Source organism: Alligator sinensis, unplaced genomic scaffold (assembly GCF_000455745.1).
Source record: "Alligator sinensis unplaced genomic scaffold, ASM45574v1 scaffold148_1, whole genome shotgun sequence".
Lineage (NCBI taxonomy): Eukaryota > Metazoa > Chordata > Crocodylia > Alligatoridae > Alligator > Alligator sinensis.
In genome coordinates, this window is record NW_005842407.1 from 972,635 (window position 1) to 988,662 (window position 16,028).

General features: G+C 45.1%; 1 protein-coding gene across 4 annotated transcripts in view; it reads left to right on the plus strand.

Moving 5' to 3' along the window:
* LOC102380836 (C-type lectin domain family 2 member D-like) overlaps positions 1-15,986 on the plus strand; it is a 33,407-nt gene extending 17,421 nt beyond the window's left edge. Inside the window, exons 1-6 of one of the 4 annotated variants that reach the window (XM_014522887.2) lie at positions 2,093-2,781; positions 6,217-6,408; positions 7,148-7,243; positions 12,080-12,219; positions 12,816-12,919; positions 13,810-15,986. In XM_014522887.2, coding sequence (XP_014378373.1) covers positions 6,291-6,408; positions 7,148-7,243; positions 12,080-12,219; positions 12,816-12,919; positions 13,810-13,960 — 609 coding nt within the window. In that variant the 5' untranslated portion in view covers positions 2,093-2,781; positions 6,217-6,290 and the 3' untranslated portion in view covers positions 13,961-15,986. Of the gene's footprint in view, positions 1-2,092; positions 2,782-6,216; positions 6,409-7,147; positions 7,244-12,019; positions 12,220-12,815; positions 12,920-13,809 lie in introns of those variants that run through there. The other 3 variants (XM_014522885.2, XM_025211471.1, XM_014522889.2) reach the window with 3 other exon arrangements.
* The last annotated feature ends 42 nt before the right edge of the window (positions 15,987-16,028 follow it).

Below are 16,028 nucleotides of genomic sequence, written 5' to 3' on the forward strand. Positions count from 1 at the left end.
TTTTATCAATTGGCTATCCAGTTGTAATTTGCACTCTCAACATATTGATCCAGACCAGACTGCATTCATAAAGGACAAATACAAGCTGCGTACTGTGCAATGCGTTTCACAGTGACAGGTCCATTTCTTTTGGTAATCTCTTGATTTAGAAAGAACATTCAATATAACAAGGGTGCAACTTTCTTTTTCAAGCACTGCCCCCTACCTTCATTCTCCCAGATTCTTACAGGGATAAAAAGTCTTAGAGTCTTTTTATGCCAAATGAGATGCAGCTGGGTGAGTCATGGAGGTTAGATCTCTGAGTCTGAAATCACATTGTGATGGGAAACTAAGTAGGGATTTCCAGAGCCTTTCTCACTTTTCACATTGACCAGGGAAATGTTTGCATAGAGAATGAGAACTGTTATACAAAAAAAAAAACAACTTGGAGGAAGACATCAGACAGTACCTTTGTATGCTGCTGTCAGTTTAATAGTTTTATCTGTCCCAAACATTTCTTCAAGGAAGTAACCAATGACTTTGGGGAAAATATGTCTGCAAAGAGAAATTAAACCAAATCTAAAAAGGTTGCTATAAATTTGTTGAATGCCATCCCTCTAATACATTTGAGTACAAGTGAGCAGTATATTTTTAATGAGTGCTTGCATGTTTCTGTTAGGAGCTAAGCCACTTCATAGCAGAGTTCCCTCACACTTCCTATTACACCGTCCAGGTTTGGTGATTTGCAGCGTTGTACCACATGGTTCCATCACTTTGTTTTCCTAGCAGCTCAGTCTCAAATAAGAGCTCTTTGACTGGAGGATGCTCATGAATTGTGAAGTTTCATAGAAAATACTGTCCCAGGCTGTCAGGGACTTAAGTAGCCTTTTGAATGAAGCATCCTCACAGAGCTTAGCAAGCATAAAGAGAGTGAGACGTGGTTAACTCAAAAAACTATACAGATGGGTAGGCACCAGAGCTATATCCAGACACATCTGCGGTGCCATATACTGCACATTCAGTTGTTCTCCGTGCTGCAAGGGAGCAACACAGAGGGGTTTTTGTTGTGGGGCAGGAGGGAGGGAGGGGTTGACACCTGGATATCCAGGGGTCAAAAAAACCCACAGGGTGGGGGGGAAAAAGCAGTGTGGTGCTGCCCAAAGCCAGAGCCTGGCCAGCCAGAGCCACACTCTGCTGTCGCCCAGGCTCTGTGTGGCAGAAGCGACGTGGCTGCAGCCCTGGGAAGCCCCCAAGACCACAAGCATATGTGGCACAGGCGTTCCCTGGGGACAATTAGTGGCAGCACAAGGTATGCCGCCGCTAGTTGTCCCCAGGGAACCAAACATCCATGCACTTCTGGATGAGGCCCAGGGTTTTAAAATGGATCTGGAGTTTAGTTTCCAGCTAGTGTGAAGTTCTTGTATAATGTGCTTATACAAACGCTTAGAAGACAGCAGCAGGCTGTTAAAGAAGGGCGGAATCACTCTTCCACCAGTTCCTTTGATTCTGACATCTGGAATGAAGGTTCATTCTCACCAAACCCAAATTGTATCCTGGGACCAAGCATCAGTACTTCTGGTCCAAACCTGAACCAATCTGCCCAGGCTCTGAATGCTGAAGGGGAGAGGGGCAGGGAACAGATCAGTATGGATAGACCTTGCATAAATATTCTTTCTTAGCTTCTACTCTCTGCCATTGTGAGACACAAGAACCTGGACTAGATGGACATGTGGTCTGACCCAGTGTGTCATTGCTTATGTTCTTAACCTTCATGCCAAATCTTGAACCATGCTGACTCAAACTAGCCACCTAAACCAAAATCCTGAACTAAACTCTAAAGTTGTCTGCCAAGCTACACATTTACTCAAATCATACCCCATAACTTTGGCCCCCAAAGCAAAGCCTTATTCACCTCAACCCAAGCGGAATCCTGAGATCTTTCCAAAGAGGAACAGCCACCCACACGGGACTTGTTACTGAGATGATGAGTTCAACACTGACTACTTTTTCCAAATCAAGGTTCCCAGAAGTCTTTCCACTGTTCAGAACAGCTAGGTTTGCCTCGGTGTGTTTCAGGGGTGGATTAACTGGAGGTTGTTAATATGAAAGCTTTCTTATCCGCTCATCTGCCTGGGACTCTGTTTTTTATTGTGGTATTGCTTTTGTTTTTAACAGAGAGTTTCCTCATAGTTGTCTGTGGTCAGGGAGTTTTGGGAAATGCCTGTCTGCTTCTTTTTTCTTTGTTTTTGGAGGCCTGCCACAAGAATTTTTGTGGATTAAAAGGTTATGCAGCTCTGCAATGGAATTCATTCCCAACAAAAAAATAACTAAAAATAATTTGGTCACTATGAGAAACTCTTCTCCATTCTGAGCAGGCAGAGAGAGCCATGTTTTTCCAGGAGTCAATTTGAGCTACGTGACACAAAACGCATTTGGGTTCTGGGAGGTTTCACTTCCCTACGTTAAAAACTGACTCAGTCCTAGGTGTTGCCTAGAGCTCTTCCTGCTCCCTGAGTGGGTTTTAGAGCCAGCTTAAAGGAGCTCAGCTGTTACAGTTTGGATTGCAGACCAGCTGTGAAATCTGCAGAGAAGAATAAAAAATGCACATTTCAGACGTGGCTTGTTTTTTTGCCAGGATCTTCAGTATAAGGAAGTGAAAAAAACATCTGTGAGTGTACGCACCATTTTGCAGCTCCCCCTGACTGAGTGTTTCAAAGATTGGGCAAGGAGGAAACCCCACCAGAGTAATGCTGCAGCCAGAGGAGGTGGATGTTAAAAGAGACCAGAAGAAAGGAAAAGCAGGTAATGTGAGTTTTAGTCTGATCTTTATGAACAGGCTGCAGAGGCAGCAAGATTGGCACTTATATAGATTAGGAGGGAACCTCTAGCTAAAATCTGGCCCTTGCATCCAGGTATGATAAGGAATGTGTGAAATGTGTTGCCACTACATGTTCAGCTGTAAGGTGAGACAGTTCATGATTTAGGTATTTTGTGATGGCTTGTTTCAGATGCCGGAAATTTTAATTCTGGGGTCTGTATAGCAGCCTATGATTTTTAGCAGTGTACATGGGGAAAGGCAATCATGTTTCAAAAGTACACAGTTTAGCTGGGCTGCAAGACACCATTTTAGCAGAAGTGCAAAACAATCCAGGGTGTGGGTAAGTATTGAGTTTTAGTCAGAACCCTACCTAAATACAAAAACTGCTTCTTATTACTGGTTGGAAAGTGATCATGTATCTTATAATAGTTTATTACTTAAATACTAGGGAGGGGCAGAGATCCTATGAAGAGTAAATGTCAGTTCTCTCACAATTTATCTGTCCTGTACCCATTTCCTAGAGTCCTAATAGCATGCAAAATTTTGTCATGGGATTGTTGGAAAGACTTTCATTTTTTTAAAACTCCCTCCCTATTCTGAGTAATGAAGAATTCTCTGATTTGTCACTGTTTTTATTCTTCTGTTCCAATTTATGCATACCAATTATGATGAGCAGCTTTCCCTTTATTAGCTACTACTTTTTTGAAGAAGGTGCAATGGCAACTTTTGGGTGACACATGATGTGAAGACAGAAAAACTGTCATCTTCCAGATTTCCAGAAATGTTTCCCAAAATTCATACATTAAAAATTCCTGCGTCTTTTTGGCAGTAGTGATAAGCAGCACATTGTAAATCAGGCAGGAGTATCTCAGACACTAAAGGTTTTTAAATGTTTGTTGCCACATGGGTTCATTTATTTTCTTTTTTTTAATTCAAGATTATATGTTAAAGTTATACTCCCCACTTGTGTGGTACCAACTGTTGGAATGCTGTTTGAAAATCAGTCTTTATAGAGACGGTCAGAATCAGTTCTTAAAGTTCCTAGAAAATAATCTGCTTTAAGTCTGAAAGTGGTGCTCCCTCCTTTCCTCTTCCTATCTTCTCCCTACCATCATCTGAGAAATAGGACTCTACAAATACTTTGCACGGTAAGAAGTCTAATAATATTCAGAAGCCTGTGATACAAACAGGAAACCTTATGAAACCAATTCAGCAGTTTCCATTCTCACTGCGTTTTTTTAAACCATAAAGATTGTAAATAACGAACAGAGATTTGAAATCTGTGAGTGAATTTTGAGACTATGGCACATTTATGCCAACAGCTCTGTTTTACTCTGGGTCCAGTCAAGTAGGAGCTAGACAAGATTCTCTTCTGATGAATCTGTCCTAAATTGAAACTCCCATCAATTTTCATATATTTGCATTTTAATAGACTTGGATGTAGATAGTCATGAGTGTGGGGAAACTCAGGTTTAAGAATGACTGGAGGATTCTCATTTACTGCTTCACTTGTCAATGGTCAGGAAGTGACACACTTCAGCAATGTTTTAAATGTCCATTAATTTTGGGTCTTTGACTCCTCTTTGGCATGTTTTTCAGAGGTACTGAGCATTCACGGCTCACGTTTTAAATTTAGTGAGCTCTGCCAGGTACATTTGACAGCCCTTGGACCTAATGTTCATGTTGAGCATGCAGAATCAGGGGACATTTTTCACTTTGTTTATTGAGAAAAGTTGCTCTTTGGATGCTACCCCAGGTGCTGAATGATGCTTGCTGACAATCCTGAGACATCACTGATGAATTGTTCACATTCCATTGGGTAGCTTAGATATCAGCAAGAAGATGACCTAACTGATTACTGAACATCCCAAATTTTTCATCACCTTTCTCACTAGCCCCTACCTGGCACAGTTACTGATCATGAAGAAGTGACATACTTTTGAAAAAAATCATAGGCCAACTTCCTAAACCTTTTCAAAGTTTGACCAAGATTTCCCTGCTATTCTTTGCTCAGTAAAGAACAAAAGAATTTCCTTGGGAAATGTTTATATTTTAATGTCTTTAGCATCTGGCACTTTTTGTATGCTTTGTCCCCATTCACCCAGACCCTGATCTTGTAACTGATCCCATATGTGGGAACTCTTTACCCAGCTAGAGTTTGTTAAAGCTGTGCGGGCCGGGAGCGCCCCGAGCCCTTTTTCGCGCTGTACGCGGGCTGTGGCCATCAGCCCGGGCACGCGGGGGCGGAGAGGGAAGGCCTTCGCTCTGGAATTAGGCACGGACGCGTATCGGTAGTTTAAAAGATTGTTTACTTACACCGAGATGGCAGTGGTGTAGGCTGGAAAGCTTGCTTAAGTTGCGGTTACAGAAAGAGAAAAGAAAACAAAAACTCAAACCTGCAGAACACGAGGGTACGTCGCATAGGGTTCCGGCGACGAGAAAATAAACCTGCAGGACTCGAACCCGGGTAGAAGAGCTCTGAGGCCGATCGTAAGGGCTCACACGAAGTTTGTTAGGCTCCGTGGGTTCTTCCGTTTACTCATCCACACGAAGTTTGCTAGGCTCCGTGGGTTCGGTTCGTAGCGCGCGGGAGGGGTACGTCTAGGAATTCTATCGGCGACGGGGAGAGGCTAGAGATTGATCAGATCTCCGTTGCCTGCTTCAAATGCACTGGGTCCGTGAGGATCCACAGCGCTTAGAGATCTTCACACAGCGTGAAGTCTCCTCCTCCCTTGTTCGTGGAGTCCTCCAACTTGGGCGGAAACCACTCAAGCCTCTTATACGGCTAGCAAGCCAATCACTAGCCGCCACGTGTGAATAATTTAGAACTGGCCAATAATGGGACTCGAATTAGCATACCAATGGCGGGAACTCTTTGCAACAAGCATCCCCTCTCTGCAGCAAAGAAATGCACCCTGCAAAGCAAGCTCCAAATTGGCCGGAAATTCTCCCTTGCACCGGGGTTCTCCTCTGCAGCAGAAAACTCCACTGTGCAAGGAAGCTGCAATTTAGCGGGGACAATTTAGCAGTGCCGAAGCACACACAAATAAAAATCACACCTTTTGGGTTGTGACAAAAGCTAGGCAGAACTTTTGTAATGTAGAGTTATCATCTCCATGATGAGTACATACAAGAGCAAGAGGATGGACTAGGAAGTAAGGGAGTAACCCTTATGTTTTAAGGTCTAGGGTATAGTTCTAACTGCGAGGCGGTGTTATGGTTATGGTTGTTTATCTCTAGAAGATCTAAGGGTCTTACAGTTCCTACTGGATATATAAATGAAGTCCCTTAATTCTTTATCTCTTCTTGAGTTGCAATAGACTCACCTGCAGTAGTCAATGCTTTTGAGGATCTGTGTCTTTATGCTTTTGTGATATAGTAAAGGGACAGTAAACCACTGTTGATTCCTCACTCCACAGGGATTGGCAAAGATAATGACTACTTAATCACAAGTGATTATCAGTAGTTATCCATCTTCTCAACATTTCATAATATGATTAATCACTCATGGATAAACAGTCATCACTATCTTGATGCAACCACTTGCACAACAGTCTCTCTGAAATCTTCACTACATTTACAAGATGCCAAACAGTTCACTAAGCTAACAGGTCAGTACAGTAGCATGCTAATACCACTGGGTTTGGCTTCCAAACTACCTGCTAAATTGAGAGTTTGGAAAGTATTCAGGGGTATACAGAGCTATAGCTAGCACTTTCTACTGGGTTGCTGCTGAAGTCCAGCTAAATGAAGAATCCTTTGAAAAAAAGACCCTAGCAAACACCTGAGTGAATTGTCTTTAATTCAGCAACCAACTGTGAACTAAATGGGTTGTGATTCACCTAGATGTAAATGACCTAGATTCTTCTGTAAGAGGAAAGGATTTTTATGGATGACATCTTTTACTGGTACCACTGTATAGTTGGGAAGGGATATGAACAAGCTTTCAGGTATGAAGTTATTTTATACCCAGCTATACAGTAGGTCCAGTAAAAGCTGTCACCCACAAAAATCCTTCTCTCATGTTTCACCTGAATCATCCCAGCTGCAACATCACCCTAACTCTATCTTGTTCTTCTGTACCTTTATTAATAACCAGTAGTGAATTATGCTTTTAATACTGACTAACCAAAGTGTTTCCTAAACAAAGTAGTAAGATTTCTACAGGGAGTTGCAGCTGTAATATCTTAAAATAGCACAGTGTAGCCTCATAGCTCCAGAGCTGTATCCACGATGTTTTTCCTCCACTGACAGGAAATAGTTAATAAATGAGGTTTTGCTATGAAACAGCACTCTGTACCCATCAGCACATCCCTCTGCTGGGATAATTAACAATACTTTATTTTTCAGGGACTCAGACTGTGTACATGTTCCGGAGATGTACTGTGGCTATCTTCATTATCCTCACTTTGATCATCATTTTTGCTTTGGCTGCTGCTCTGGGAGGTGAGTGAGGAACTTTCCTGCCCACCTTTGCTTTTCACTAAGGTTGCAGTTTCCATGGCTTTAGTGTTGGTTCTGCCTCTTCCTCCTTGTCCATTCTCCGCACCCTGCCCCTTCCCCAATCCTTCTAGCATGGTGCATATATAATTCAGTGGATCATTGTGTCCTTGTAGAGTGTTGCAGTCACTGATGCCACCAACAATTCTCATCCTGCTAGTGACTCGCACATAAAAGCTGCTTTAGCTCAAGTGGTATTGGTCTGATGTTTGATACTGCCTAACAACCTGTGGTGTCTGTTAATGGGTTGCCACAATGTGTTACATACAAAAATATCCTGTTGGATATTCTCTGTACTGATGGATTATCTCTCTAATTCAGGTGTGCTCAACCTAGGCCCTTGGGCCAGATCTGGCCTGCTCTACCATGTCATCTGGCCTGTGGGACACCCCGCAGGTCTGGAAATTTGGTGGCAGGGGAACAGTGCCACTGCTCTCCTGCTGCCAAGTTTCCAGACCCATAGGAAGCCCCTGGGCCCTGTACGCTGGATGGGACACCCCATCCCAGCATGCAGGGCAGTACAAAGGCAGCACTTGGGACCCACAGCCCAATCTTGGTGTTGAGGGCTTGGAAGAGGCAACACCAGGCCTCTGGGACCCAATTCTGGTGTGTGGGGCACAGGAGGCAGTGGTACCAGGACCATAGGACCCAATCTCAATGCACTGGAGTGTAGGAGGGGGTGGCCCTGGGCCCCAGAACCCAATTCCAGTGCTCAGGGGGTGGAAGGGAAGAGTGCTGGTCCCACAGGGCCCAATCCTGGTGCATAGCAGATGGGAGGGGGTAGCATTGGGCCCCTAGGGCCCAATCCAGGTATGTGGGGCAGGGAGGAGATACTTGTGGGCCATATCAGGCTCTAAAGCCCAAAAACTGTCCCTGTGCCAGTCCTCTGGCCCACAGGGCTAAAGGGTTTAAACTAACCACTAGTCTAGTTGGTTACAAGTCTGCACACCAGACTGGCTCAATTCTGGGAAAGACACTGGGGGGAAAAGCACATGAGCTACTGCAAATAGATTTCACACTGCAGTCAAAGTTGTAACCTCTTATGTTGAGTCCAGACCTGAGATATGACCTCCTTTTATAAAGTGTACCTCTACCTTTATTGAACAGGAAAGGCACTGGAATTCATGGTCATCCTCTTGCCTCTCCTCTACCTATTCCCCTTGCTGTTGCCACTATATTTGTAGACAGAGATGCCTCTTTTAAATTAGTGTACTTGTGATCACTGACATTTTGGGCAAAAATAACCTTTTCCTGATTGTCTCTGAGTATCTCAAGTGGAAATCCAGTTGCCCCAGGGAGAGCGTCTCCTGGGTGTGTCTTGGGTTAGTGCATAGCAGAGGTGCCAGAGGACTGGAAAAGGGCCAATGTGGTCCCCATTTTCAAAAAAGGACGGAAGGAGGACCCAGGAAACTACAGGCCCGTTAGTCTTACCTCGGTCCTGGGGAAGCTCTTTGAGAAAATTATCCAGGAGCACATCTGTGAGGGACCAGCATGGGAGATCATGCTTAGGGGCAGCCAACAAGGGTTCATTCAAGGCACGTCCTGTCAAACCAACCTGGTGGCCTTCTACGACCAGGTCACAAAAGCCTTGGACGCAGGTGTCGCAGTGGACGTAATCTTTCTGGACTTTAGGAAGGCCTTTGACACTGTCTCTCACCCCATTCTCATTAAAAAACTAGAGGACTGTAGCATCGATGCCTACACAGTCAGATGGGTCACAAATTGGCTGGAGGGCCGCACCCAGAGAGTGGTGGTGGACAGGTCTTTTTCAACCTGGAGGCATGTGGGCAGTGGGGTCCCCCAGGGCTCAGTCCTCGGGCCCGCACTGTTCAACATCTTCATCAGTGACTTGGACGAGGGGGTGAAAAGCACCTTGTTCAAGTTCACAGATGACACTAAGATGTGGGGAGAAGTGGGCACACTGGAGGAGAGGCACAGGCTGCAACTAGATTTAGACAGGTTATAGGGGTGGACAGATGAGAACAGGATTCAATACTGACATGTGCAAGGTACTGCACCTGGAGTGGAAGAACCAGCAGCATACCTACAGACTGGGGAACTCCCTTCTAGTTGGTGCAGAGGCAGAAAAGGATCTTGGTGTCATTATTGATTCCAAAATGAACATGGGCCGCCAATGTGGGGACGCGGTCAGGAAGGCTAACCGTACCTTGTCATGCATCCACAGATGCATCATGAGCAGGTCCAAGGAGGTGATCCTCCCCCTCTATGCAACATTGGTCAGGCCACAGTTGGAGTACTGCATCCAGTTCTGAGCGCCACACTTCAGGAGGGGTGTGGACAGCATCGAGAGGGTCCAGAGGAGGGCCACCCACGTGATCAGGGGTCAGCAAGGCAGGCCCTACGAACGGAGGCTACAAGATCTGAACCTGTTCAGCCTCCACAAGAGAAGGGTGAGAGGGGATCTGGTGGCCATCTATAAACTGGCCAAGGGGGACCAGCAGGCAATGGGAGAGACCCTGTTCCCCCGAACACTTCCGGGAGTAATGAGGAATAACGACTGAAAGTAGATTCAGGCTAGACATTAGAAGGCACTACTTCACAGTCAGGGGGGCTAGGATCTGGAACCAATTTCCAAGGGAAGTGGTGCTTGCTCCTACCCTAGGGGTCTTCAAAAGGAGGCCAGATAATCACCTAGCTGGGGTCGTTTGACCCCAGCATTCTTTCCTGCCCATGGTAGGGGGTCAGACTTGATGATCTGCTCAGGTCCCTTCCGACCCTACCAACTATGGAAGTATGTGAAGATAGGAAAAACCAAGTAGATTCATGTAGCCTACATTATCCTTTGTTGTCAGCCAACATAGACTGTACTCTAGAGGAGCTTCTTGGGTGCTGTGTCCCTGAAGGTGTAAGCAACAGAGGCAGTAGGGCTTCCATACCTAGGTAAGAGCTCCCAGAAATATTCTGCCATCAATTCCAAGAGAAGTGAGAGAGACATCTATTAGCAGTTGCATTAAATATCCCTGTCATTATCATGGGGGTGCCATGAATTTCAGTGCCTTCCCTATTCAATAAAGGTAGAGTTGTACTTTATGGAAGGAGATGGTATAGATTCATAGATTCATAGATGTTAGGGTCGGAAGGGACCTCAATAGATCGAGTCCGACCCCCTGCATAAGCAGGAAAGAGCGCTGGGTCTAGATGACCCCAGCTAGATACTCATCTAACCTCCTCTTGAAGACCCCCAGGGTAGGGGAGAGCACCACCTCCCTTGGGAGCCCGTTCCAGACCCTGGCCACTCTAACTGTGAAGAAGTTCTTCCTAATGTCCAATCTAAATCTGCTCTCTGCTAGCTTGTGGCCATTATTTCTTGTAACCCCCGGGGGCGCCTTGGTGAATAAAACCTCACCAATTCCCTTCTGTGCCCCCGTGATGAACTTATAGGCAGCCACAAGGTCGCCTCTCAGCCTTCTCTTGCGGAGGCTGAATAGATCCCGTTTCTCTAGTCTCTCCTCATAGGGCTTGGTCTGTAGGCCCTTAACCATACGAGTGGCCCTTCTCTGAACCCTCTCCGGGTTATCCGCATCCCTTCTGAAGTGCGGCGCCCAGAATTGCACACAGTACTCCAACTGCGGTCTGACCAGCGCCCAATAGAGGGGAAGTATCACCTCCTTGGACCTATTCGTCATGCATCTGCTGATGCACGATAAAGTGTCATTGGCTTTTTTGATGGCTTCGTCACACTGCCGACTCATGTTCATCTTGGAGTCCACTAGGACTCCAAGATCCCTTTCCGCTTCCGTGCCACCCAGCAGGTCATTCCCTAGGCTGTAGGTGTGCTGGACATTTTTCCTCCCTAGGTGCAGCACTTTGCATTTCTCCTTGTTGAACCGCATTCTGTTGTTTTCTGCCCACTTGTCCAACTTGTCCAGATCTGCTTGCAGCTGTTCCCTGCCCTCTGGCGTGTCCACATCTCCCCATAGCTTTGTGTCATCTGCAAACTTGGACAGAGTACATTTCACTCCCTCGTCCAAGTCACTGATGAAGACATTAAAGAGTATCGGTCCAAGGACCGAACCCTGCGGGACTCCACTTCCCACACCCTTCCAGGTCGAAACCGACCCATCCACCATGACTCTGTGGGTGCGACCCTCCAGCCAATTCGCCACCCACCGGACTGTGTAGTCATCCAAGTCACAGCCTCTTAACTTGTTCACCAGTATGGGGTGGGATACCGTATCGAAGGCCTTCCTGAAGTCTAAGTATACGACATCCACCCCTCCTGTGTCCAGGCATTTCATAACCTGGTCATAAAAAGAAACTAGATTGGTCAGGCACGATCTGCCTGCCACGAACCCGTGCTGGTTTCCCCTCATCATAATTTGTCCTGCCGGGCTCTCACAAATGTGAGCCTTGATAATTTTTTCAAAGACTTTGCCAAGGCTGGAGGCATGTATCTCATGTCTGGACTCAATAGAGAGGTTAAGACTTTGACTGAGGTGTGAAATCTTCTATTTGTAGTAGCTCATGTGCTTCTCCCTCTTCCCCGCCCCCCAGCATCTTCTCTAGCCTCACAAGTGCAGTAGAAATGGAATAAGTCTGAGATTATTATCTCATGCTTTGTAGATATAGAGAAGAGAGAAGGTTTTTTCTTTCCTTATGTTGCCGATGTGCTGCTCTGAGTTTCTGTCGAGATAACACATAGTGGAGGAGGCAAATACCTACCCTCTTACCCACAATGTGTCTTGACTTTTATTTTTTCAGTTAAAAAAGACAAACTTCCTTCCACTTCCCATCAAGTAACCTACCTGCTCGTCCCTGCAGCTTCCTGTCCAGATGGTTGGATTGGTTACAGAAGGAAATGCTACTACTTTTCAGAGGATGAGGGGAACTGGACATTAAGCCAAAGCATCTGCTCTTCATACAATTCCTCTCTCACTGTGATTAATAGCCAGGAGGACATGGTAAGCAGGAAAGAGCCAGTGTGGGTGAAAGTGCAGTTTGTATTAGTTTCATAGTTGATAGGGTCAGAAGGGACCTGAGCAGATCATCAAGTCTGAACCCCTGTCATGGGCAGGAAAGACCATGGGCTGGGGTCAAACGAACCTGACTAGATGATTATCTAGCCTCCTTTTGAAGACCCTCAAGGTAGAAGCGATCACCACTTCCCTTGGAAGTTGGTTCCAGATCCTAGGCGCCTTGACTGTGAAGTAGTGCTAGTTATTCTAGAGAGGTTAGTTCCATGTCCAGCAGGACAACTTGTCTTGATCTTTTCAGTTAAGTTAAGACTGGGGGAAGTTGTTTGCTCCTGTGCACTACAGAGGGAATCAGGTGGGAGAACAGAAGGGTCAAAGACACCCGTGAGTGCACTGTGTAATGCATACACGGGTGTAGGTTGTAGCCGTGTTGGTCTAAGGACATAGACAGACAAGGTTCTTTGGGTGAATCTGATATCTTTTATTAGACCAACTTAAACAGTTGGAAAACAATTATTAAGCAAGCTTTCGGGTTCAAAAACCATGGTATCCTATTTTCATTTTACTTTCTTTTTCCCAAAAAGAACTTTGTAATGCGATATAAGGGCACCCTTGATCATTGGATCGGACTAAGCCGAAAGCCAGGGCAGCCATGGAAATGGACAGACGGCACCGACTTCAACAACTGGTAAATTCTTTTCTTCCTATAAATTTGGATTTTGCATCTCTTGCACAGACAGCACCACTAACACAACAGCACTTCCTAACATCATAGTTGGGAGAAGCCTCTCTGAGTCACCTGGTCCACTGGACTTTCTCTGGAGCCTTGTCATCCAAATATGGCACTGCATAGTCTGGGAAGATTATAGACCCTTGTTCTCTAGAGGATGGACACATTAAGCACAGCTAGCCTGGGGGGAGATTAGCTCCAGGATTGCAGTACTGTCCAGTTTAGTTCTAGTCTTTGGTCCTGGAATAAGCAGGATTCTACAACTCTTGCGTTTCAGGAGAGCTGCTGTTATGCAGGAGCTGAAGTTTGCCCTTGAGTCTCTCTTAGCTCCCTGGTCAGACCTTCCTAGTAGTGGCTGCTTCTCATTTTCATGGTATTTCTTGTTTGATTTTTTTGTTTGTTTGTTTGTTTTTTAACGTTTTTGATCCAATTCTGCCCGGGAAGACCATTGAATGGGACACTGGGGAAGACTCAGATTGGAGCATATGGAAAGGCCCTTGAGCCTTCAAATGCTGGGGAACAACAGGCTCTAGAGTAATTATTCTCGAATATCACCTCAGCTTTGACGCAGCACTTCTGATGGCAGTAATTTAGAGATCTGAAATTGAGATCTCTTTAGATCACTGAGGAGTAGGGATGAATATGATTTTATACTGAGGGATTCTTCTTCCAACGTGGAGTATTTGAGTGGTTTTTCCTAAATCATGATACAAACCAGGACGAGGGGGAACATGATGGTTTGAGCACACAGAAGTTTGCTCCACCAATCTCTGCTCTGTAATGCCTGTGGAGGACTATTTGCTTTGTGGCTGTTGAGCTGATTACCATTCTTTTCTGTGTCTTTGCAGGTTTGAAGTAAAGGGAAACTCTCTTTGTGCTTACCTCAATGAATTTGCTGTCAGTAGTTCTGGATGCTACACTGAGAGAAACTGGATCTGCAGCAGGCCAGATGAATACACACAGAGGCAGCAAAAAGACTCAGAAGTTATGGTCACCTAGGGGAGTGTTTCCTACAGACTGTCTACTGCAGTTGCTTTCCCTGGTTCAGAAGTCGCCTTGTTAGCACAGATGAACGTTTCAGACTGCATCTCAGACTCTGCAGCTCTTAATGGTGTGCTTCTTTCAGCATAGGGACTGGCTTCTGTGATGCATCAGGGTATAGGCCTTTCCTCCTAGCCAGAGCCGTTCTCTCATGACAGTCATGCTGTGAAAGCGTTCTCTTCTCGCTGATCTAAGGACCAAGGTCATGCCTAATGAGAACTGGATTACTGACTTTTTCATGCTGGCAGCATTTGGGCAAGAGTCATTCTGCTCTCCTTTCCAGAGAGGTTTGGTATGGGAATGGGCCGGTCGACTTGGGAAGGCAAAGTGAGGAAAAACTCAAGGATGGAATTCCGCATCAGGACTGAACTCAAGCAAGTGTTGCTTGTGAATACTGGTGCCACAGGTTACCTATACAGGTCAGATCACAAATGACAGTGAAACCTTTTAATATTGTTACCACAGCATCATAATATTTCTGTACCATCCATGGCATGTGAAGAAAAATCTTTTCAAAACATTTAAATTATTTTTGTAATTCTGTATGTACAACAAAGCCTTCATTCACCATTTTCCAAATTATTTCTGCCAATGCTTTCACTCTTTCTGGACTATGTTACTTATTACTACACAAGGTAGGATTCTATTTGTATTGGTAAATGTCAATAAATATTAATTTCACCTCACACAGACCAACAAAAACTATTTCCATCATTAATATTCAAAATTTATGGAAAGGGAACATAAGAAAAGTGATGGCTAATGGAGTGTGTGACAACAGGGGGAGCAGTCCTACATAACCATCCTGACTGTAGTTTGGACTGTAACTCCCAGAAACCCCAAAGGACTTGGAACAAAGGAAGAGGAAGTACTACCAAATGAACAAAATTATTAAAAGCAGATATGATTTATTGATTTATGGATATTTATTTTTTATATTTTGACATGTCATTTGTATAAAGCTTTTGACAGTATGCTGTCATTACTAAATTGCCTGCCCCTACACACCCTTATTTTGCACAATCCTGAAAATTGAAATTGGTAGAAATTGAAATAAATGCTTAAAAATAAACATAAATGTTATCCATCAAAGTTATGGAAAAAATAAAAATCTAATTCTGCCATGTATACTTATTACCCACTTTTCAAGACGGGGCCTCCCAGGCTGCATCCACACAAGCAGAGGCATGCATTTGTAGCAGCACAAATTTATACCGCTACTTTGTGCTGCAGTACATGCCCCTACTCGTGGTTTGCAGCAGGACACGTCCCACTGCTCCACGTGCTGCAAGTGGGGCTGGCTGGGGCGCACAGTGCTTCAGCATAGGGTTAGCCAGCAGGCAGTCCCCATGCTGAGACAACTTGTGCCCCAGCCAGTCAGGGAGTGGCATGTGGAGATGGCAGAGTAGGCAACCCAGAGCCCAGGTCAGGGTTTTGCCACATTAAACACACCTCCTGTGCTCTGAATGAGTGAATTCCTCCTGGTTTGAACAGGGGTGGCCTATTGTGGTGGGGTCTTTTCTGTGAACATGTAATCCAGTGCCTAGGGATCTCGCAAAGCTTGTTTTCCAGACACTTTGACAAACAGAAGAAAAACCCATTTTGAAAAATCAGACAAGCTGGCTATGTGGTTGTGGATAGATACAGACACCTCCATTTTAATGCAATTTATGACCATACTTGATAAAGAAGCCCTTTCCCACACACAGATGCACTGTTAATAATGATACACGGTGTTTGTGATTCTAGAACAACCAGTCTTGTCTGAGCATCAGTTAAGCATGTAACCCCTTGTCTATCAGCTCCTAATTTGTCAAATTAAAACAAGTTATCAAAAATGCCTCCTTGTATCATTACAGAAGACAGCTGCAATTCAGCTGGGAGGTACAGCCCGTTATCTGTATGCTGAGGGGATGGGAGATCCTACCACTCTTTCTAACTGGGCATCTAACTATGCTGACTTCTGTGAATCTCACCAGTAAGTCTTCAATCCCCACTATGCCCTGTGCCCTCTACATGTCAAACT